This window comes from Rana temporaria, chromosome 10 (assembly GCF_905171775.1).
Source record: "Rana temporaria chromosome 10, aRanTem1.1, whole genome shotgun sequence".
Taxonomy (NCBI): Eukaryota; Metazoa; Chordata; class Amphibia; order Anura; family Ranidae; genus Rana; species Rana temporaria.
The window spans coordinates 134,988,020-135,013,279 of record NC_053498.1 but is presented as its reverse complement, the minus strand read 5'-3'; the positions used below and the strand labels follow the sequence as shown (position 1 = coordinate 135,013,279).

Here is a 25,260-nt window from a genome sequence, read left to right as displayed (position 1 = left end):
ATTTTTACAGCGATCAGTGCTATAAAAATGCACTGATTACTGTGAAAATTACACTGGCAGTGAAGGGGTTAACCAGTAGGTGGCGCTGAAGGCATTAAGTGTGTCCTAGGGAGTGATTCTAACTGTAGGGGGGATGGGTTGTGTGTGGCACGAAACTGATCACCGCTTCCGATTACAGGAAGCTGTGATCACTGTAATATCCACATCATCTCCCCCACTGTAATATCCACATCTCCCCATCAGCGCGCTGCTCTGGGGAGCTCACCCAGGCCGCCCGGGGGTACCAAGATGGCAGCCGCTTCGGAGCTAGGCCGAAGCCGCGGCCTTTCCTATGGCCGCAATCCGCGGAACGCATGGGGTGCCGATGCGAATGTGGCGACCCGTTCGGATCACGGATCAATGATGATCCGTTGCACCCCTACTTAAAAGCCAGGGCCCAAAATCAGTAGGCAAGAAGCCACCCTGCAGTCCCCTCCAAAAGCCCCTGTCCCTTTTGGGTCTGTCACATTCACCTTTTGATGGTTATAAACTGATCTGAGCAGTTGCCATTTTTACTTCACTAGACAGGGCAGAAACCTGGCTTACGTGACCACTAAAGTAGGGTGACCAGACATCCCCAGTTTCAGGGGACAGTCCCCTGATTGAGGACACTGTCCCCGGACCAAGTCTGTCCCTGGTTTTGTCCCCAGATCGGATTTAATAGGGGGCAGGGGCAATTTCAAAGACAGTCAGTGCAGAATTAAGATAAAAAAAATTGAATTACACACCCCCGCTCCGCCGTGCATACTAGCATAGGGGGGTTGTATTTTTCCCATTATCTGTGCCCCTTTCTGATAATCATGTGCTGGTCGGAGCGGAGGGAATATCTCTTCAGTTTCGGGCGCATGCCCATTCAGCTCCACTCGCATGTTCTTCTGCCTTGGCTCAAATCCTGGCCAGCCACCTGCCTATCTCCTTGCCTTCCCTGGCGGAGTGATCTTCCTCCGCTCCCCATCCAGTAGTAGCCCTGGGCCCGAAGAGTAAGACTTGAGAGGCTGTGAGGCGGGCGGCGACGGGCAGAGAGTCGCTGATTGCCGCCATTACTAGTAAAGAAAAAATATGTCCCCGGATTTCATTTAAAAAATCTGGTCACCTTACTCTAAAGCAGTGGTCTCAAAGTACCGGACCGCGGGCCATTTGCGGCCCGCGGACCAGTTATAAATGGCCCGCAGGCAGGGCGGAAGTGGGGGGAGCAAAGAGGGAAAACATTTTTTTTTTTTTGTGAGCTGGCGCCATCTGGTGGTGAGCCGTTGGCATTACAAGTTATTACCACCCGATGTGAGCTGGCGCCATCTGGTGGCGGCCGTTGGTATTACAAGTTAAGCATTACAAGTTAAACAGCAATTCTAATGTCATTTTACACTATTTTCACTGCCATCTTCTTCCCTCTAATTAGAACCCCCAAACATTATATATATGTTTTATCCTAACACCCTAGAAAATAAAATGGCGATCGTTGCAATACTTTCTGTTACGCCGTATTTGCGCAGCGGTCTTACAAGCGCACTTTTTTGGGAAAAAATTACACTTTTTTAAATTAAAAAATAAGACAACAGTAAAGTTATCCCCATTTTTTTTTAATATTATGAAAGATAATGTTACGCCGAGTAAATTCATACCCAACATGTCACGCTTCAAAATTGCGTCCGCTTGTGGAATGCCGACAAACTTTTTTACCCTTTAAAATCTTCATAGGCGACGTTTAAAAAAATCTACAGGTTGCATGTTTTAAGTTACAGAGGAGCTAGAATTATTGCTCTCACTCTACCAATCGCGGCGATACCTCACATGTGTGGTTTGAACACCGTTTACATACGCGGGAGCTGCTCGCGTATGTGTTCGCTTCTGCGCGCAAGCTCGTCGGGACGGGGCGCGTTTTCTGGCTCCTAACTTTTTTAGCTGGCTCCTAGATTCCAAGCAAATTTGTCAACCCCTGACTTACACCAGTGCTGGTGGTAAAAATTGCGCTCGCTGACACCAGTGCTGGGGGTTAATAATGTGTCCGCTGACACCAGTACTGTTGTTTTTGAAGTTTGAAAGTTTGCATGCGGCCCCCCATGGCATATGAAAACTTGTCTTGTGGCCCTCAGGTAATTTGAATTTGAGACCCCTGCTCTAAAGGGTACCCACCTCTATGAGCTCGTATCCTTTTTCGCATTTAAGCTCCAAGCGATCCTTCACAACGTATGTTTTCTTCACAGGCGTAAAATGTCCTCTGGATGGCAGCACAGGATCGGGACATGGAAGAGCTAATCGTGGAGAAGAGCGGAGAAAGAAAAAAAAAAAGTGATTTTCTACCCTTGAGTTAACCAGCTACACTGTAACAAGCAGATCTGTCCATTGCTTTAGGGAGTGAATACATGAGATATCAGCCCCATTTAAAAAAAAACAGAAATATCTTAACACAAATGTAACTATTGGATTAGAACAAGCCCCTCTGTCTGCTCCTGACCTTGGAGCATTTCTAACAAAGAAAGGAGCCAGATACTTATCATTAATTACAGCCCAGTGGGCCGCAGCGCTGCCAGGAAGCGTGGCCTGCCAGTTATGTGAATTACACGGATTGCACGGGGCCTGTGAAAACTCTCTTTATCCAAACCAAGAAAAATAGAACATAACCACTGTGTGTTACCAGCAGCCAGCAACCCTCGTAAATCATGGAGCTGGGTGTAGTAGACTGCAACTTCTGTTCTCACTTTTCACCGCTTTGTAGTTGATTTCAATTAAATCTACAAAGTTTCACGTCAATGAATCAAAAATAATATCGGCTTTTCATGTGCTCATTCGTTTTTTTTTTTAAGACATATTTTATGATGGCAGATATTACTTTTTTTTTTATATAATTAGTATTTTATTTTAAAAGAAAATCAAAACAAATACAGGATACATTGACAGTGGAACATCGTTACACAACAGAATCCGAACAGAGTCGGGCATACATCAGGAATGAGACTCCGGGTAAGTAAGGGAGCGGAGGTCATCCACCCACCCCGGACATTCGGTCCACTGAAGCAGGTGTCACCCCCAACAAGTGGGAGGTGGGACACGACCCAAACCCCCACCCCCTGCAATGCTAAGTACAATCCCAAGGTAACAGTGATTACCAGGGAACATTCTAAGAACATCCTGAGCGCCCGAGGCAGAGCTGGGCACCTAAGCACCGCATGCCCGCTCGACATTAAGCACAGTCTGCATTGAACAGGCTGAAACAAAGTCAAAACTAAATAAAAAAAAAAGTAAATTATTAAAATTAAATTAAATTAAATTAAAAGAGATACAGTGGACTGACACAGAAAAGGAAAAGAAAACAAGAGGGGTAGAAGAAGAAGGAAGAGCAGGAGAGCGAAAGACAGAAGAGAAGGTAGAGAAGGAGTCAGCCCCCACCGGTGGCACCTAAGGGTTATTGCATAAATCAGGAGGTCTCCTGGTTAGCCCGTTGGCGATGCTCGGCAGATATTACTTTTAATTCTAAAAATGTATAACATAAATTACTAATGTTCAAACCAAGTGAATAAAAAATGTGAATACTAAACTAAGCAGCTTCCAACATACCGTATTTATTGGGGTATAGCGCGCTCCCGCGTATAGCGTGCACCCCTAAAGTTTTCCCCGAATTCCTGTCGAAAAAAGTTTTTTTGTACTTACAGTTTTGGTGTCTTGCAAAGTTTTCCCGCGCCGAGTTTGAATACTGCGCCGACATATACAGAGCGCAGTACACTCGTGTATTGTCGGGCAGGCTCGGCTACTCCCGCGCTGACGTCCTGTACGTCCAGGACGTCAGCGCGAGAGGAGCCGAGACTGCCCGACAATACACGAGTGTACTGCGCTCGGTATATGTCGGCGCAGTATTCAAACTCGGCGCGGGAAAGCGGGTATTGGCGTATACCGCGCACCCACGATTTTGTCCTGATTTTCAGGGCAAAAAAGTGCGCGGTATACGCCGATAAATACAGTAATTAATGTTCCACACAGTGTAAATAATATACCGTATATACTCGAGTATAAGCCGACCCGAATATAAGCCAAGGCACCTAATTTTACCACCAAAAATGGGAAAACTTATTGACTCGAGTATAAGCCTAGGATGTCCATCTGCATGCCTCACTGTGCCTCACTTTGCCTCACTGTGTCCATGTGCATGCCTCACTGTGCCCATGCCTCACTGTGCCCATGCCTCACTGTGCCCATGCCTCACTGTGCCCATGCCTCACTGTGTCCATGCCTCACTGTGTCCATGCCTCACTGTGTCCATGCCTCACTGTGTCCATGCCTCACTGTGTCCAAGCCTCACTGTGTCCATGACTAGACTGACGTTTAACATGGGAGTCTATAGAAGGGGTGCCTGGCTTTGAAAAATCAGTGCTCCCCAGCCGTAGGTCCCCACAGACAACAAACTTTACACACTTGTAGAGGAGAAATGGGGCTACATGTGTTCCAAGTTCCGGGTCCAGGGGACCTACGACCAGCTGGTACCGGGTCCCCAAATTCACCGGAGAAAGTCTATAGAAGGGGTGCCCAGCTTTGAAAAAAATTGGTGCTCCCCGGCCAACAAACTTTGCACACTTGTAGAAGAGTGGGGCTACATGTGTGCCAAGTTTGGGGTCCAGGGGACCTACGGCTGGCTGGTACCGGGTCCCCAAATTCCGGGAGATCAAGCGCAAAAAGGTGACTGGAGTATAAGCCGAGGGGGGCATTTTCAGCACAAAAAAATGTGCTGAAAAACTCGGCTTATACTCGAGTATATATGGTAATAGGTAATGTGGCGCTTACTCAATGTGTAATGTGATTAATCTTCAAACACAATGTAAATACAAATAAATAAATATAATAATACTTCATGTGCAGCTATATAACAACATAATTGGCGTCTTTTTCACACACCATAAAGATACCCTTGATCAAGCCACGTGATCTGTGATGCAACACGTCGGGAGGAGCCGGATGACGTCGTGGCCGAGACCGGAAGTCCTGCTGTTTGTCTAGCTGAACATCGCTATTTTAAGCTGTAAGTTACTACGTTGTTTAATAAATATATGATTGGATTACTACACCATGGAGACCTTTCTTTGTTGCATGTGAACTGCATATGGTGGGAAGTAAGGACCTATAAAGAGATTAGCAGCACTAGTAGAAGCAATATTGTCTACCTGGCTGGATGCCCCTGGAGAAAGTAACATTGGGCTATGTACACATGGATATTGGGTGCAGGAATGCAATCTGGTGTTCAGCTTTTGCTCCAATGTTCATCATTGGTCCAGAGATTTCCTCTGCAGTATTTTTTTCCTCCTTTTTAGATAACCTTAGACTGATGGTCAGCATCATTCAACCCACTGCCCCAAGCCTGTGACTGGACAGTGAAAGAAGAAGCAGTCCACCCCGGCTGTACAAAACTGCAAAAAACATTCTTCAGCATTCTCACCCTTTACTGTGTACTGAAGGTTCCAGCCCGTGTGATGTCCTGATCCATCTGTTGTGAACACAATATCCACTTTATTACTCCTTGTGTCGATCTCTGGTGGTAGTGTCTCTCCACACAGGACAGCAATTTCTTTCCCTTTGGCTGCAACCTGTAAGATATAGGAAAAAACGTGATTGCCTTTAACTCCAGGTAGCATGTAAAATCAAATAATTAAATGTTATGCTGTGCAGTAAATATTGTGACTGTGGCTAAAGTCATTCTACTGGGTTTACCTTTATGCCTGCTGAACTTTACCCCCTGCTCTCCTGCAGTTGCAGATCTGACAACACCTAGGAAGGAGACGGCTGCAGCTTATCTCAGTACTGAGCACCTGACAATCAGCAGTAAGAGAAATGCATTGCTAAGAGGCAGGGCAGCCATCAGGAATTATGGGGCCCCTTACACAGCTTCAGGCATGGGCCCTGCTGGAGCAGAGAATCGGGGGGGGGGGGGCTGCCGCCTGAAATTGAGAAGCGGGGGGGGGGGGCGCTGCTGCAAATTGAGACGCAAAAAAAAGAAAAAATAAAGAAAGAAAAATATATATAAAAAAATGGGGGTAGCCATCCGGGGCCCTGGGGACCTCTGGGGCCTTTAATAAAAAGAAAAAAAAGGAAATAAAAAATATATATATATTTTTTTTTTTTAAAGGGGGGGTTGCCATCTGGGGCCCTGGGGACCTCTGGGCCTTTAAAAAAAAAAAATATATATATATATATATATATATATACACATACACACACACATATATATACACAAATAATTACAAATTACAAAAAAAGGGGGGTTGCCATCCAGGGCCCTGGGGACCTCTGGGCCATTTAATAAAAAATATATAAACAAAAATAAACATTTATAAAAAATAAAAAAAGGGGGTTTGCCACATGGGGCCCTGGGGACCTCTGAGCCCTTTAATAAAAAAAAATATATATATATATATATATTTATTAATTTTTTTAAATAGTAGGTTATATATATATATATATATATATATATATATATATATATATAAAAAAGAAATAAAATATATATATATATATATATATATATATATATATATATATATATATATATAAATAAAAATAAAAAAAACATTTTTTATAAAAAAAAGGGGGGTTGCCATCCGGGACCCTGGGGACCTCTGGGCCCTTTATTATTATTATTATTATTATTATTATTATTATTATATATATATATATATATATATATATATATATATATATGTATAAAAATATATAAAACATAAATAAAAAAAAGGGGGGGTTGCCATCTGGGGCCCTGTGGGCCTCCGGGCCCCTGGGAACCTCCGGACCCCTAAAAAAAACATTTTTTAAAGGGGGTTGCCATCCGGGCCCCTGGGGACCTCCGGACCCCTTACAGGTGTACTGCCTGTACCCCCCTGATGGCGGCCCTGCTAAGAGGAGATTTGTTAGCTTCTGAGCCAAGACAAGCTGTCTTTTTTGAAAGTAGCCATCTCCTTCCAAGCTGTTGTCGGATCTGATACGGCACGGGGATAGTGGTACAGTTCTGACCTAATTAGTGATGGTTAGGAAACATCTAGCAACATGGGACAGAGTAGTATGTGTACTTTATCCTGCAAAGGACAGAACCGTAAATTATATAATGATAGTTCTTCTTTAAATAAACACTTTCGGTTGTTGGGGGTCTAGCAGAAATCTATATAAGGAAAAAACAATTCACCTGATGGACTCTGATATTTTATTGAGACATACCATGCATACAACACAATATGAAAGCACCAACTCATCACATGTGAAAACATGCAATTTCTTAAATGAAAAAGTATCGTTTGGGTTTAGTATTAAACCAAAAAAAATAGGCACCACTGACACCAACTAAGGGCCACTTATATGAGTCTGCAGACTGCCACGGATCCCCCTAATGCATTTTGCCCCTTCCCACTAAATGTACCTTTCTATTGGCCCATTATGGTAATGAGCAGTCTAAAGCCGCATACACACTTTCAGTTCATCCGATGACAATGGTCTGATGGACCGTTTTCATCAGTTAACCGATGAAGCTGACTGATGGTCCGTCGCGCCTACACACCATCGGTTAAAAAAACGATCGTGTCAGAACGCGGTGACGTAAAACACAACGACGTGCTGAAAAAAACAAAGTTCAATGCTTCCAAGCATGCGTCGACTTGATTCTGAGCATGCGTGGATTTTTAACCGATGGTTGTGCCTACTAACGATCGGTTTTGACCTATCGGTTAGGAATCCATCGGTTAAATTTAAAGCAAGTTGGCTATTTTTAACCAATGGTTAAATAACCTATGGGGCCCACACACGATCGGTTTTGACCGATGAAAATGGTCCATCAGACCGTTGTCCTCTGTTTAACCTATCGTGTGTACGAGGCCTTAGAGAAGGTATGACATTAAATAAGGTGACGGGACCCTGAAACGCATACACCTACCCACCATATAAATCATGTATAATAATAATGGCCCAGATTCACAGACAGCGGCGCACATTTATGCCGCCGTAGCGTATCTCCTGTACGCCACGCCGACGCAGCGCAGAGAGGCAAGCATTGAATTCACAAAGCCAATGCTCCCAAAACTGCGCTGGGTTTCCAAGGCGTAAGTCGGCGTAAGTGGGAGTGGGCGTGAGCCATGCAAATGAGGCGTGACCCCATGCAAATGATGGGCCGAGCGCCAGGCAGATACGTATAACGAACGGCGCATGCGCCGTCCCGTGGACGCATCCCAGTGCGCATGCTCACAATCACGTCGGTACAACTGCTTAAGATACGCCGGATCACTGCCTACGGCGTGAACGTAACCTGCGCCTAGTCATTTTCACGTCCAACGTAAACTACGTAAAATACGCCAGCTTGTGTTCCCTGGTGCAGACCTTTGCATGGATGCTGCTCCTTTATGGGGCATAACTTTACGCCGGACGTATGACTTTACGCGCACTGCGTCGGGCGCACGTACGTTCGTGAATCGCCGTATCTCCCTCATTTTGATATTTGAATAGGAAATCTATGAGAGCACCAAATGCGTCCAGCGTAAATATGCGCCCACTCTACGCTGGCGTAGGCAAGTTACGTTGGTGGGACGAAGCCTGTTTTTAAGCGTATCTTAGTTTTGTGGGCCCGGCGCACAGATACGACGGCGCATATTTGCACTTACGCGGCGTATCTGGAGATACGTCGGCGCAAGTGCTTTGTGAATCCGGGCCAATGTGTTCCCAAAATAACTAATAACTAATAATGATTGCAAATTTTGTATGGTGTTTGGTGGCACGGTGTACTCAACCAATGCAGAGAACCGTGACCAAGTATTGGAAAAGGAGGTTTCTCTTGGCGAATCAGACTGTGCTTTCAGTAATTTTGCTAAATGAGGTAAAGTGGGGCCAATTATTAAAATGTAGCAGCTAGTTGGGGTTGTAGTCTTTAGCTTGCCTGGAAAGTTGAACATGAAATATGGTTGCTTGAGGCCGCGTACACACGGTCGGTCCATCCGATGCGGTTAACCGACGAAGCGGACTGATGGTCTGATGTGCATACACACCATCAGTTAAAAAAACGATCGAATCCAACGCGGTGACGTAAAACACAACGACGTGCAGAGAAAAATTAAAGCGGGGGTTCACCCTATAAAAAAAAAAACATTTTTTTTTCTTCTAGCATAAAATGAGGCATAGTAGCGCGGGCTACAGTATGCCTGTATTTATTTTTTTAGCCCGGTACTCACTGTGCAATCGTATATTGAAGATTCCGACTCCCCACGGGGAATGGGCGTTCCTATCCAGAGGGAAGGTGATTGACGGCCGGCTCTGGCACGTCACGCTTCTCCGGAAATAGCCGAAATAGGACTTGGCTCTTCACGGCGCCTGCGCATAGTCTGTGCGCAGGCGCCGTATAGCGCCGTGAAGAGCCGAGACCTACTCCGGCTGTCTTTGGGGAGCGTGACGTGCCAGAGCCGGCCGTCAATCACCTTCCCTCTGGATAGGAACGCCCATTCCCCGCGGGCAGTCGGAATCTTCAATATACGATTGCACAGTGAGTACTGGGCTAAAAAAATAAATACAGGCATACTGTAGCTCGCGCTACTATGCCTAATTTTATGCTAAAATGTTGTTATGGAGGGTGAACCATCGCTTTAAGTTCAATGCTTCCAAGCATGCGTCGACTTGATTCTGAGGATGCTCGGGTATTTAACTGATGCTTTTGCATACTAACCATCGGTTTTGACCTATCGGTTAGGCGTCCATCGGTTCAATTTTAAAGCAAGTTCTCTTTTTTTGGACCGAAGGACAACTGACCGATGGGGCCCACACACGGTCGGTTTGGACCAATGAAACTGAACTTCAGTCCGTTTTCATCGGTATTGTCCGACCATGTGTACGCGGCCTGACGGTTTTTGGACACTAGCAGGCATAGGCCCACACGAACAAGACGCTTCTTTCGTGTTTGCAGTGCAGTATTGGAGAACAGAAAGCATAATCTGGTTGCTAAGTGTAACAAGTACTTCCCCACCCCCCCTTTCAGATGCTATGGCACGTGGTCCAATATGCCTGGGTATCATGTACTGTGGTTTCAGGTCACATTCATTTCGGATGGGGAGGAGTGTAAAATGTTCTTGGCCTTCGCTGGACAGCTTCTGTCAGGTCGAAAATGAAGATTAAACAGAGCACAAACTGGAAAATTACACAAGTCCCCTAGGGAATACCGTATCAAATAACTGAAGTGTCATAGTTATCAAATGGATTTTTGTGCGCTTATGAAAGTGAAGCCATATCAGCGGTATCTATAGATCTGGCTCGGCTCTAAAAAGCAGAAACATTTAAGCACACGTTGGCCAAGATAAATCTTTAAGAGTTTTCTGGCATTTTCATTTCATTTTAAGTTGAACACAAGAGCTGTGAAAGCAATTTTTTTTTTTCTGCTTTTGCTAGACATTTTATTTCCAGATAAAATCAAAAACAGCCCAAAACCGAATCATACTGTAGTGGCTGATAAATTAGCGGTGGATATTGTACAGGAAATTTACTTTGAAAATGTTATGGTAAATTTTCTGCCAGGAAAAAGTTTGTGTGATGCCGCGTACACACGACCGTTTTCCATGACGAGAAAAAATGTCATTTTTTAAATTGGTCATTAAAAACTATTGTGTGTGGGCTCCAGAGCATTTTTCTCGACGTGAAAAATGGGCATTAAAAATTTAGAACATGCTCTAAATTTTCTCGTTTTTCACGTCGTCATTTTTCACGCCGTAAAAAATGGTCATGTGTAGGCAGGGCTAATCTGCCCTATAGGCTCACTCAGGGCCGTTCGAAGACATTTGGGGGCCCCAAGCAAAAAAAGTGACATTTCAAGTTGAGAAGCGGGGGGTTGGCGGCTTACCTCTATCCTCACACGCACACGCCGGCAGATGTTGGTGTCCGCACAGGGGGCCCAGCAGGGAGGGCCCTTGCCGCATCGCTGCGTCCTCCTGCAGTCCGGTCGGCCGTGTACCATAACCGCGCGGTACAGGAGATTCACTTTGCTGTTCCCGGGGGTAGACTGAAAGGAAGTGAACACTCAGTGTGTGTACTTCCTGTCAGTCTGGCCGGGAACAGGAACCTGATTTTCCTGTACCGCGCGGTTATGGACTGTGTGGCAAGGGCCCTCCCTGCTGGGGCCCCTGGCCAGCTCGGGGCCCCTGGCCAGCTCGGGGACCCAGACAAATGCTTGCTTTGCCTGTCGGGTTCCGATGGGCCTGGGCTCACTATGCAAGCCGCTTAGGGCCCCCCAATTTACTAGAGGCCCCGCCTGGTGAGAATTCATTTTCGGCCCCCCACCCCGCTTCTCAACTCGCTGGCTGCATGGGAGAAGAGGTAAGAAGTCAGCACCCCCTGCTTCTCACTTTAATGCAAGATGTCAGTTCCGACAGCAGAACACCCCATCCCCCCCCTTCTCAACTTCAATCTTTAATGTGACATGTCAGCAGCAGCCCCCCGCTTCTCAACTTTAATGTGACATGTCATTTTGCTTAGGGCCCAAGGCTTTAACGACTGATGAGACGGGAGCCCTTGTTCTGGTAAAACTAGTGTTTGTAATGGAGATAGCACATTCATCACGCTGTAACTGAAAAGCACGAAGACTGAAAAGCGTGAATCGTCTCTCACCAAACTTTTACTAACACAAAATCAGCAAAAAGCAGCCCAAAGGGTGGCGCCATCCGAATGGAACTTCCCCTTTATAGTGCCGTCGTACGTGTTGTACGTCACCGCGCTTTGCTCGAGCATTTTTTTTTTCACAATCGTGTGTATGCAAGGCAGGCTTGACAAGAATCATGTCGAGAAAAACAACGTTTTTTTCCATGACATGAAAAATGGTCGTGTGTATGCGGCTTTAGGATTGCAAACATTGGTAAAGGGCACAGATCCGTAAATGAACGAATGCAGGATCTTTAGGCACTTGCCACTTGCCGACTGCCGCACGCCCATTTACAGCAGAATGGCAGGGGCAGGCAAATGGGCGGCCCGTGATTGCAGAGAGGAGAGGCAGAACAGGGAGATGCCTATGTAAACAAGGCATTTCCTTGTTCTGCCTAGCAACATGACAGGGATCTACTGCTCCCTGTCATCGGGAGCAGTGATCTCTGTCATGTTGTAGTGAGACCATCCCTCCTACAGTTAGAACACATCCAGGGAACACACTTAACCCCCTGATCGCCCCCTAGTGCTTAACCACTTCCCCGTCAGTAACAATTATACAGTAATCAGTGGCTATTTGTAGATCTGATCGCTGTATAAATGACAATGGTCCCAAAATAGTGTCAAAGGTGTCCGATATGTCCGCCATAATGTCTCAGTCCCGATAAAAATCGCAGATCGCCACCGATATTAGTAAAAAAAAAAAAAAAGATAAAAATGCCATAAATCTATCCCCTATTTTGTAGACGCTATAACGTTTGCCCAAACCAATCAATATACACTTATTGCGATTTTATTTATTTGTTTACCAAAAATATGTAGAAGAATACATATCGGCCTAAACTGTGGAAGAATTTTTTTTTATATTTTTTGGGGATATTTATTATAGCAAAAAGTTAAAAAATCTAACTTTTTTTTCAAAACTGTCACTCTTATTTTTTTTTTGTTTATAGCGCAAAAAAATATAAACCGCAGAGGTGATCAAATACCAACAAAAGAAAGCTCTATTTGTGGGGAAAAAAACGGTTGTCAATTTTGTTTGGGTACAGCGTTGCATGACCGCGCAATTGTCAGTTAAAACGACGCAGTACAGAATCACAAAAAATGCTCTGGTCAGGAAGGGGGGTAAATCCCTCCAGGGCTGAAGTGGTTAAAAAGATGTCTATGCTTTTTGTATAACCCGGGTTGACAAATGTGAGGTTTGGTATCCTCTGTGAACTTTTCTTTGGAATAGTTGATCTCGGGTACAGTCTCCACTTTTCTTGGATGACTGTACACATAGGCCCGGATTCACAAAGCACTTGCGCCGACGTATCTCGAGATACGCCGCATAAGTGCAAATATGCGCCGTCGTATCTGTGCGCCGTGCCCACAAAACTAAGATACGCCTGAAAATAGGCTTCATCCTACCGATGTAACTTGCCTACGCCGACGTACAGTGGGCGCATATTTACGCTGGTCGTATTTGGCGCTCCCATTGATTTTCTATTCACATATGCAAATGAGGGAGATACGGCGATTCACGAACGTACGTCCGTCCGACGCAGTGCGCGTAAAGTCATACGTCCGGCGTAAAGTTATGCCCCATACAGGAGGTGTAACTCAGCAGCATCCATGCAAAGGGCTGCACCAGGGAACTCAAGCCAACGTATTTTACGTAGTTTACCTAGAGCGTGAATATGACTAGGCGTAGGTTACGTTCACGCCGTAGGCAGTGATCCGACGTATCTTAGGCAGTTGTTCCGACGTTATTGTGAGCAAGCGCACTAAGATGCATCCACGGGACGGCGCATGCGCAGTTGGCGATACGTATCTGTCTGGCGCTCGGCCCATAATTTGCACGGGGTCACGCCTCATTAGCATGGCTCACGCCCACTTCCACTTACGCCGACTTACACCTTGGAAACCCAGCGCAGATTTGGAAGCACTGGCTTTGTGAATTCAGTGCTTGCCTCTCTGCGCTACGTCGGCGTAGTGTAAAGGAGATACGCTACGGCGGCATAAATATGCGCCACTGTCTGTGAATCCGGGCCCAAATGTTTGAGTGTGTCTGTGGGACATTGTCAGGTACTGATGTTGTACCAGAAGATCTGGCTCACAATTGTCTTTCCAATTTATCCCAAAGTGTCCAGTAGGGATGAAGTCACGGCTCTGTGAAGGCCACTCAAGTTCCCCTACACTAAAGTAGTCTTTACGGAGTTGCCTTTGTACAAAGGGGGCGCCGTCATGCTGGAACACAAAAGGGTCTTCCCCAAACTGTTGCCACAAAGTTTAAAGCCCCCACAGTTGTCAACAATGTCCCTGTGTATATGTAGCATTAAGCGTACCCTTCTTTGGAATCACATGAACACAGGAGGAAGTCTACACACTTTGGCCATATAGAGGAACTCTAATAACCTTAATACAGCCTATTCGAGAAATTCTCCATTGACAGCAATTCCTCACCTGGAGCCGATCATAGGGGCACACGGTATCTGGATGTGACTCGATGTCAAAGTGCACGAACCTCAGAAGAATGGAGAAGCCCTCTTCTGCCTGGATGGTGTACTTGCAGTTGGTGAGTTTGGGGTAGATACCCGGAAAGTCTGGGCTTGTAATGTCCCCTGAGCTTGTGGTGTACGTCTCATCCTTGCACTGAACTAAGGCAGAGAAATATATTTAAAACAGAAATGGTCATTGGGCCCATTGGGGCAAAAATACAAGTTATGAGCTCCCTGGATTAGTTATATGTATGAGGAACAATAAAAAGAAAAGAGCTTTGTGTAACTGCCCCCCCCCCCCCCCCCCAAATGTTATACAGTGGGTATAGAAAGTAATCACCCCCCTTTAAATGTATCACATTTTGTTGTTTTACAGCCTGAAATGAAGACAGACATAGGGGCAGATCCACAGAGAGAGTACGCCGGCGTACTTTCAAATTTCCCGCGTCGTTTCGTTGTTTTGAATCCTCAAAACAAGATACGACGGCATCTGGGTTAGATCCGACAGGCGTACGTCTTCGTACGCCTTCGGATCTAAGATGCAATTCTTCGGCGTCCGCTGGGTGGCATTCCCTTCGTTTTCCGCGTCGAGTATGCAATTTAGCTATTTCCGACGATCCACGAATGTACGAGCGGCCGGCGCATTCCTTTACGTCGTCTCTAGTCGGCTTTTTTCGGCATATAGTTAAAGCTGCTATTTCGTGGCGTACTCAATGTTAAGTATGGCCGTCGTTCCCGTGTATAATTTCAAATTTATTTATTTTTTTGCGTAAGTCGTTCGTGAATCGGGATGGACGTAATTTACGTCCAGGTCAAAACCAATGACGTCATTTTGCGCAATGCACGGCGGGAAATTTAGGGACGGCGCATGCGCAGTTCGTTCGGCGCGGGGACGCGCTTCATTTAAATGAAACAGGCCCCCTACCCGCCCAATTTGAATTCCGCGCAGTTACGCCGCTTGAGATACACTACGCCGCCATAACTTACGGCGCAAAATCTTTATGGATTCGAACCAAAGCCAGGTAAGGTACGGCGGCGTAGCGTATCTCAGATACGATGCGCCAGGGCAGATCTTTGTGGATCTGCCCCATGGTCTGTATTGTATTTCTGCCAGATGTATCGTTTAGTAATGAGGCCAAATCATTTAATTGTAGTCTTACCTGACCATATTATCTTTTTTCTTGTGGCCTCAGAATTTTCAAGGTGCGTTCGACCACTTTCTTGCTGGTCACCTAAACCCCCTTCCTGCCCAGGCCAATTTTCAGCTTTCAGCGCTCTCACTCTTTGATTTACAATTGCATGGTCAAGCAACACTGTACCCATATGATTTTTTTTTCATCATTTCTATTCACTCAAATAGAGATTTCGTTTGGTGGTATTTAATCACCACTGGGGTGTTTTTTTTTGTTTTTTTTTTATAAAAAAAAAAAAAAAGACTGAAAATTTTGAAAAGAAAAAAACAGTTTCATAGTTTGTTATAAAAGTTTGCAAAAAGGTAATTTTTCTCCTTCATTGATGTGCGCTGATGAGGCTGCACTGATGAGGCGGCACTGGTGGGCACTGATAAGTACTTAAGGGCACTGGTAGGTGGACGAAAAGAACACAAGGCGGCGCCTTCTAAGCGTAGCAGTTTAGTCATTTATTGAAACATGTGAAAGTATATAAAAAACCTACTCACAAAGCAGGTGTAAAAACGAGCATGGGAACATGTATACTGTCATCCGCGGGGATCCGGGTGGTGGTGATCATCACTCGCGCTGGAGACTTCCTTGCCACAGGCGGTGGCGGGGGGCCAGACGCCCTCGCCCTTTTGTCATACGTCAATCACTTAGCCTGTGCATATGAACGCTCACTCCCGCGGGATTCACTACCCGGAAGCCGGGAGGAAAATAATGAAAAAATGGTATGTACGGCAAAAAATTAAAAAGATCTGCATACTGTCAATGTCGGTAGTGAGCTGAATGTAATGTTAGAATTTTTTTTTAGGGTGAACCCCCGCTTTAAAGTGATACTAAAGGTTTGAATATAAAAAAATAAATAAATAACAAACATGTTATACTCACCTCCACGGTGCAGCTCGTTTTGCACAGAGTGACCCCGAACGGCGTCTTCTGGGGTCCCACGGCGGCTGTCTCGGCTCCTCCCCGCTTCTGATAAACCCCTCTGGGAAGCTCTCTCCCAAAGGGGGTTACCTTGCGGGCGCGCTCCCGAGTCCTGTAGTCGGCGGCCATAGCTGCAGACTACAGGACCCAGCCCCGCCCCCTGGCCCATTGGAGTTGATTGACAGCAGCGCGAGCCAATGGCTATCCAATGAAGAGCCAAGCAAAGGAGGAGCGCATTTGCGACGCGGGACTCTTCAAGGCTCAGGTAAGTAAAAAGGGGGGCTGGGGGGCCGGTGATCGTAAGATGTTTTTTCACCTTAATGTATAGGATGCATTAAGGTGAAAAAACATGAACCTTCACAACCCCTTTAAAGCAAAATGTGGTCCAACAAAATACTTGACCCTTTTTTATCAACTCAGTGATTCTGCATCCGCTAGCTTGTTTTATTAACCTCTTGAGTACAAGGAAATTTAAAAACACACCTTGGTAGACAAGTAACAAAAGTAAATGAGTGCCATGATCAACATTCCCTTGTGTCACCCTGAACATTGTAGCTGCAACTGAGGCTTGCACAATGACAGTGAACTACCTTTCAAAGCTTAATTAAGTCATTGCTATGTCCTCATTATTAGAACTCCATGGCTCCCTTGATCCTACAAGTGGACCGCGTGTGTTTTTTACATTAAATGTTCAAGCTGACCCAGCATTCTGCATTAACATGTGGGCCTGTGGCTACTGCATACAGATTAGGCTAGTTGGTTTGGGGTTTGATTATTCAGTCTATTAGTTCACCAGGACTTAGTTAAAGGAAACTGGTACAGAGGGAAAAAAATTAGGCTTTGCTGCTGGCTAAGGCCCTTTTCACACTACAAAATAAATCCGTTTTAATAATCCGTATTAAAATCCGTCAGATAATGTTAAAAAACGGAAGTTATACGTCCTTTATAAAATATCATTAAAGTCTATGGGATTTTTTTATGTTCCGTAAAGATCCGTAATAGTCCGTTATAACGTACGGACGTTAGTTATAACGGAATATGTGACGGGTCTTGCACTATTTTTTGTCCATTTTTTGTCCGTTGCAAGTAACGGATATATTAACGTCCGTTATATTTTAACATTGAAGTCTATGGCGCACGGACGTTAGTAAATGTCTCCGTAAATGTCCGTTATGTTAACGGACGTTAATTTTACTGAGCATGCTCAGTAAAGACTTCTGGAGCTGGACTTCAAGAAAGGGTGAAATGGTTTTTATTAACGGACGTTAGAAAGGAATGATATAACGGATGTATACGGATATATACGGATAAACATTATCCGTTTTCAATAAAGGAAGAATCGTAAAATATTTATCCGTATGTATCCGTTATTAAATCCGTTAATAAACGTCCATTAATAGGTGTAATACAGATATTATAAAACGGACATACAATCCATAGTGTGAAAGAAGCCTAAGCTAGTCACAGCTAAATGTATTACTTTTTTTAGAATATGTAACCTCTTAATGTGAGTATTTTTTTTTTTTTGAAAATCTGTTGCTACACTTGAGGACAACTTTAACCACTTAACCCCCGGACCATATTGCTGGTCAAAGACCAGAGCACTTTTTGCGATTCAGCACTGCGTCGCTTTAACTGACAATTGCGCGGTCGTGCGACGTGGCTCCCAAACAAAATTGGCGTCCTTTTTTCCCCACAAATAGAGCTTTCTTTTGGTGGTATTTGATCACATCTGCGGTTTTTAGTTTTTGCTCTATAAACAAAAATAGAGCAACAATTTTGAAAAAAAATTATATTTTTTTTACTTTTTGCTATAATAAATATCCCCCAAAAACATATATAATTTTTTTTTTCCTCAGTTTAGGCCGATACGTATTCTTCTACCTATTTTTGGTAAAAAAATCGCAATAATCGTTTATCGGTTGGTTTGCGCACAATTTATAGCGTTTACAAAATAGGGGATAGTTTTATTGCATTTTTTTTTTATTTTTTTTTACTACTAATGGCGGCGATCAGCGTTTTTTTTTCGTGACTGCGACATTATGGCGGACACTTCAGACAATTTTGACACATTTTTGGGACCATTGTCATTTTCACAGCAAAAAATGCATTTAAATTGCATTCTTTATTGTGAAAATGACAGTTGCAGTTTGGGAGTTAACCACAGGGGGCGCTGTAGGAGTTAGGGTTCACTGTGTGAGTGTTTACAACTGTCGGGGGGTGTGGCTGTAGGTGTGACGTCATCGATCGTGTCTCCCCTATAAAGGGAATGACGCGATCGATACGCCGCCACAGTGAAGCACGGGGAAGCCGTGTTTACACACGGCCGCGACCCACGGCTGGGTACAAGTACAGGACGTATATATACGTGCTTGTGCCCAGCCGTGCCATTCTGCCGACGTATATGTGCAGGAGGCGGTCCGTAAGTGGATAAGAATCTTAATTTTATTTCTGTCGATTGCTGATGAGAAAAATAAATAGATGGATTTATTTGTTCCTGCCCCCAATCCTTCCTTTGCTCAATGCCTGGACCACATACCTTCATCATTGTGCTATATGTTTTCTGCTGCACCATTGATATGGTTATATCCTCTTAGTCCTCCATAAATTCAGCAGAAATTTGTGCTTAAAGCGGGGGTTCACCCTATCGACGGGAAAAAAATTATTTTTTTTTCTTTTACCCTAAAATCAGGCATTGTAGCGCGAGCTACAGTATGCCTGTCCCGAATTTTTTACCCCCGTACTCACCTTGTAGTCGTCCATCGAAGATACCGGGGAATGGGCGTGCCTCTGGAGACGGAGGATGATTGACGGCCGGCTCTGGCGCGTCGCGCTTCTCCGGAAATAGCCGAAATAGGCTTGGTCTTCACGACGCGTGCGCATAGCCTGTGCGCAGGCGCCGTGAAGAGCCGAGACCTACTCCGGCTGTCTTCGGGGAGAGTGACGTGCCAGGGCCGGCCGTCAATCATCCTCCCTCTCCATAGGCACGCCCATTCCCCGCGGGAGCCGAAATCTACGATGGACGACTACAAGGTGAGTACGGGGTTAAAAAAATCGGGACAGGCATACTGTAGCTCGCGCTACAATGCCTGTCTCGATGGTAAAATGTGTCGGGGGGGGGGTGAACTACCGCTTTAAAGTAGAACTATAGGCAACACTTTTTTTTCCATTTTGGATAGAGTAAGGGAGGGTTATAGCCCCTGTTAAAAAATGTTTTGCCATCCGTTGATTTCTCTTCATTTCCTGCCCCATAGCCAAACAGGAAATGAGAGTAAATCTCTACAGATAAGGGAATCCCCCCCCCCCCCCAAGGCCCTCAGAACTAGTGTCCCCACTGGAAAATTTCAGGGCAGGTCTTAAAACAGGAAGGGGTGTGACCTTAACAGGAAGGGGTGGGTCATATTTAAATTAGGGGGTGCACAAGTTTAGTCAGGCCTAGGGCAGCACAAAACCCAAATACACCACTGCACCCAGCATTATCTAACCCACTGCCTGTGATCCCAGGGTGTCATGGACACACCCCCTGGGCACATCGTCATGCTCGTCTGGGCTCACAGCATACCTCCCAACTGTCCCTGATTTCGAGGGACTGTCCCTGATTTGGAGCAATGTCCCCCTGTCCCTCATTCTCCTCATTTGTCCCTCATTTTGGTCTGATCTATATAGTTGTATATAAAATGCACTTTTTATCTATCAAAAAGTGTTTTCCAGCGCTAAACCTTTCATCCAATTTCTAAATTGCTGCATTTGTAAATTCCAAACGCCAATATAAAGGAATAGTAGTGGTAAAAAAAAGCACTTGTTTTTTTGTGCAAGTCTCCTTTAAGGGGGCGTGACAAGGGGTGTGTCCTATGCCTGCATGCTTTTGCTGATAGGTGTCCCTCATTCCCAGCTCAAAAAGTTGGGAGGTATGGCTCACCAGTGTTCTTGGATGGAATGACAGATCACTTAAAATTATATGAGCGCTATGCTGTCTAGGATGAAGGAAAGCCTATTCCCACAAGAGGAGGAGAGATCTGTACTATAACCCAGATCAACCAGAAATGTATTTTATAAATCAGTCGCGGCCTGTCCATACTGGACACCGCCCCCCTAATCAATGTGGCTAGCCCCTAATCTACATGCATGGCGCCAGACGCATGAATTCCAATGTTTTTTTTTTTTCGAAGCATGTGATTGGAGCCGGATACTCAAAAAGGGTGGGCTCTGTGCCCCAAACACACCCACTTGTGTGACAATAGAGAAATAATATTCGTTAGCGTCTTCCCGATTCCCCTCCTGGCCAATCAGGAAGCTGGTTCTGAGACCCGATTGGCCGAGAGGAGAAGCGACCATATTGGCTGCCAAGGAGGAGATGCAGAGGAAGCCGCTGGGAAGACTGCTGAGGAGGAGGAGACCCGGGAAGGATCCAAAGCTGTTCCCGACCTAGATGGGGTAAGTGCAGGAATGGTGGGAAAACAAACGGACAAGCGGCTGGTGCTCCCAAAAATTGTGGAGAGTTTTGAGGGGATGTAAATGAAGAAGTTGGGCTTTAAGCTTGCTACATTCTTATTTCAGACCAGTTATTCAATATTAAACCCATAAAATCAGCACCTGGCATGGGCAGCCTGCTGTCAGCAAAGGTTTCCGTTAATGCAAAAAGCCTTTTCTTGATGTCACTCTTTTCTAGTGTACCTATAGACTCAGGGGCGGACTGACAACTCATGGGGCCCCCGGGCAATAGGAGATTATGGGGCCCCCAGGGCAATAGGAGATTATGGGGCCCCCAGGGCAATAGGAGATTACGGGGCCCCGGGCAATAGTAAATTATGGGGCCCCCGGGCAATAGGAGATTATGAGGCCCCTGAGCAATAGGAGATTATGAGGCCCTCGAGCAATAGGAGATTATGGGGCCCCCGGGCAATATGATATTATGGGGCTCCTGGGCAATAGGAGATTATTGTGCCCCCGGGCAATAGGAGAGTATGGGGCCCCCGGGCGATAGGAGATTATGGGGCCCCCGGGTAATAGGAGATTATGGGGCCCCCGGGCAATAGGAGATTATGGGACCCCCAGGCAATAGATTATGAGGCCACACAGAATACACACACATACAGTATACATACACAGTATTCACACACAGACACACAATATACACACATAGAATACACACACTGAAATGGTACTGGAGAGGCGGGGCAACTAATCTTGGGATTTTTAGACCTAAAGTATGTGGTGCCCGAGTGCCTAAATGGTCAGTCCACCCCTGTATAGACTTCATTCTTGCATACATTGAATGAAATGGCCAATGTCGCTGAGAATGTGGTTATATAATAAGATGTTCTACTTTACGATGTCTGGTTAAATTTAAATGTACTTATTCAGGACAGAGGCCATACCCAACGATCTTTCACAGAAAAGCATTTTTTTTAACTACTCCCAAGACCCATTAAATACACAAAGCTGTAATCTGGTGAAACCAGTATTATATTTTATTATACATGTAAAATTAAAAAGGTGTATTGGTTGTAAGTTGTGGGCCACTGGAGGTGACATAGTTCTTGACTGCAGCCTATGAAGCTTCTGCACTGACTTCCTGCTTGAGGAGGTTTTACTCTTCTATAAGAAACAAAAATAAAATGAGGGGTTTGACTTTGAATCTTCATGCTAGGATATGTGGCATGTCACAGTATTTTTAGGATTATTCCTCTAGGGCAGTGGTTCTCAACTCCTGTCCTCAGAACCCACTAACAGGCCAGGTTTGCAAGATAACTGAAATCCATCACAGGTGATATCATTTTCTGCTCAGTGATTGCAGTATTCTAGTCTGCACCTCCCCAAGGTAATACTTAAAACCTGGCCTGTTAGTGGGTCCTGAGGACGGGAGTTGAGAACCACTGCTCTAGGGCAAGGCAAAGAGCAATGTGCCTGTGGCAGTAACAATTAGCAACTAATCATATCCCTATGAGGGTGGAGCAATTATAATAATGAAATTAGCAGCCACTTGTTAGTAGATCTGAAGTAGATTCAATAATCAGATTGTAATTGGTATGGTCCTGTACTCAGATTTTGCACACCAAAGTTTTTAAAGGAGAAGTAGGGCCCTACTTCTATCGATCACAGGAGTGCTAAGGCCTGCAGTCCGCTGATGTCAGTCAGCTGGTCCAGTCTCTGGAGAGATCCTAACTTCAATGTTGGTATCCACCCAGGTGCCTAGACCAGCAGCTGGCTCAGCCTCTCTGCAAGCTGATGAGAGGCTAAACCATCTGCTTCTGCCCCTTTCCACAGCCTGGAGCGCCAGTGAGTGCTGGAGGGGTATAGCAGAGAGCTGGTATCTGACAGTCGCCAGCTCTCTGCTCACTGAAGAGGGAGAACTGAGCCATCAGCGGTCTTTGAAGGGGCAGGGGGAGCAATGCTTCTTCCACCTTGGTGAGCATAATGCCTTGTACACACATTCAGGTTTCTTTCGGCAACCCAGTGGGCTGAACGAAAAAAATGGAGTGATCACTGTGCTAACTAAGCGATGTGAGTGCAGCGAACTCCCCTTCTGTACTTTTGTGTTCTGATAGCGGGACTACCCCCCCAAGAACATAATAATCAATGGCTGTCAGTGCTGAAGGACAGCTGTACACATAGGCCAAATGTAGACTGGTTCCAGCTGAACCAGTCAATATTCAGACCGTGCGTACCCAGCTTTAATGTTTATTTTTTACTATCCTGAGCCCTCATTCACCTCTGTAGCTGTCAGCTTTATGGAGAAATTAACAGAAGCAGTGAAAGATCCATGTGCATGTACCTTTTCAATTCTAATGCAGGGGTCTACAAACTTTATAAGCAAAGGGACAGTTTACTGTCCTTCCTGCTTTAGGGGGGGGGGGGCATACTGTGGCCAGTGGGAGTAGAAAATGCCTCAGCATCAGTGCCCCATCATTGGTTTCAATGTGAAGAATAGTGCCCCTTTGATGGTGTCAGTAGGGGGGGAACCTGGTCTTCTGGGGTCCCTCGGCGGCTGTCTCGGCTCCTCCCCGCAAGAACTCAACACATTCATGCAAGCTCGCATGGTGTTGAGTTCCTGCGGGCGTGCTCCTGTGATACAGCCGGCGGCTATCGCCGCTCACTGTATCACTCAGCCCCGCCCCCGGCGTGCCGCGTTATTGGATGTGATTGACAGCAGCACGAACCTATGGCTGCGCTGCTTTCAATCCATCCAGTGTAGCCAATCAACGGCCAGGCTCGGAGACGAGGAGGATGATGGGGGCAAGCGCAGGATCAAACCCTTCGAACCTGTTAAACAGTCAGGTAAGTAAAAGCGGTATTGTCGGATGTTTTTTCACCTTAATGCATAGGATGCATTAAGGTGAAAAAACATTAACCTTTACAACCCCTATAACCTCCTCAATTGAGACCCTTTATAGGGCCAACTATCCGCTGCTTTTTAAACATCTAAGGGAAGACTTGAAGTGATGGTCTGACTATCCCTTATCTTGGTTTGGTAGAATCAACTCAATTAAAATGACTTTATTGTCCTTGCTGCTTTATTACTTTAGAACTTTATCTATAGCAATTCCCAGAAGGGAACTAAATCAACTACAAAATGAAATCATTTGCTTTATCTGGGGTAATAAACACCCTCAGATGAACAAATTGACTATACGATCCATAAAAAATGTGTGGCGGTCTGGGACTTCCCAACCTTTTAGTATATATTCACAGTGCCAAAATAATGCAGTTGGCTTGTACTTTGGCAAAAGGCTCTAGACCTTTATGGGTGTCTATTGAAGCTCTCTCATGACATCCTTATGCTCTTGGATCATTAATGTGACTTCCCTGTCGATTGCGCCCCCCTATCATTTGTCCCACTTTATCCTACTATTTAGTAGTCTGCAAACCCCTTTCCTCACCTCATACCCCTTTAACCCATCTTTTGCAATCCAGAATTTACAGCAGGTCTATTACCAAGTCAATTCCAATGGTGGATTAATAAGGGACTTTTACGAATCGCAGACTTCTAAGATGGTGATAAACTTCAAACTTTGCTATCACAAGAATTTCCACATGCCTTTGACTGAAACTTTTCGCTGTAATCAAATAACATCCTTTACTCAGGCTCAACTTAAATTACTTACGGTGCCCCTGACTCTTACATCCTTTGAATTGTCCTGCCAGTCCATAGATCTGACAAAAGGCAGCATTTCCTCATTATGCTTGCCTCTGATAGACCTGAACTGCAAACTTCCCTATATGACGCTCTGGGAAACAGATATGACTCTTGGAGGCCCGGGTGCGACGTTATGATGTCACGCTTGGTCTGGCAGTTGTAAATACTGCCATTTACTCTGCTGGAAAGCCGAAATTGTCCTGTTTTTTTTTTCCTGCCTGGAGGAGAGATGTGGGGTCTTATTGACCCCCACATCTCTCCATAAAGAGGACCTGTCATGCCCTATTTCTATTACAAGGGATGTTTACATTCCTTGTAATAGGTAAAAAAGTGATCAAATTTTTTTATTTTTTTTAAAGGGAAAGTGTAAAATTTTAAAAATAAAATAAACAATAAAAATACATATGTTTAAAGTGCCCCATTACTACGAACTCGCACGCAGAAGCACTCATACGTATGTCGTGCCCACATATGTAAACGGAATTCAAACCACACATGTGAGGTATTTTCACGAACGTTAGAGCGAAATAAATAATTCTATACCAAGATCTCTGTAACTCTAAACAGCGTTGCCTATGGAGATTTTTCAGTAACAAAGTTTGGTGCCATTTCACTAGCGTGTGCAATTTTCAAGCGTGACGTGTTGGGTATCTATTTACTCGCCATAACATCATCTTTCACATTATACAAAAAAAATGGGTTTTTGTTTGTTTTTTTTAATTCATGAAACTGTTTGCTTTTTTGTTTGTTTTAAAAGGCGTTCGAAAAAATTACTGCGCAAATAACATGTGGCATTTTTCTACCAAAAAATATGATTTTTCCATGTAGGAGTAAAGTGGCAGAATTGGCCTGGGTGGGAAGTGGTTAAAGGGAC

The 25,260-nt window shown here is 45.0% G+C and overlaps 1 protein-coding gene across 2 annotated transcripts in view; it reads right to left on the bottom strand.

Annotated features, from left to right (window-relative positions):
• Window positions 1-25,260, bottom strand: part of MASP2 (MBL associated serine protease 2) — an 84,476-nt gene that overhangs the window by 24,077 nt on the left and 35,139 nt on the right. Inside the window, exons 5-7 of one of the 2 annotated variants that reach the window (XM_040326342.1) lie at window positions 14,113-14,306; window positions 5,459-5,606; window positions 2,170-2,288 (exon numbers count right to left, since the gene is read on the bottom strand). In XM_040326342.1, the coding sequence (XP_040182276.1) occupies window positions 2,170-2,288; window positions 5,459-5,606; window positions 14,113-14,306 (461 nt within the window). Of the gene's footprint in view, window positions 1-2,169; window positions 2,289-5,458; window positions 5,607-14,112; window positions 14,307-21,697; window positions 21,848-25,260 lie in introns of those variants that run through there. The other variant, XM_040326343.1, reaches the window with a different exon arrangement.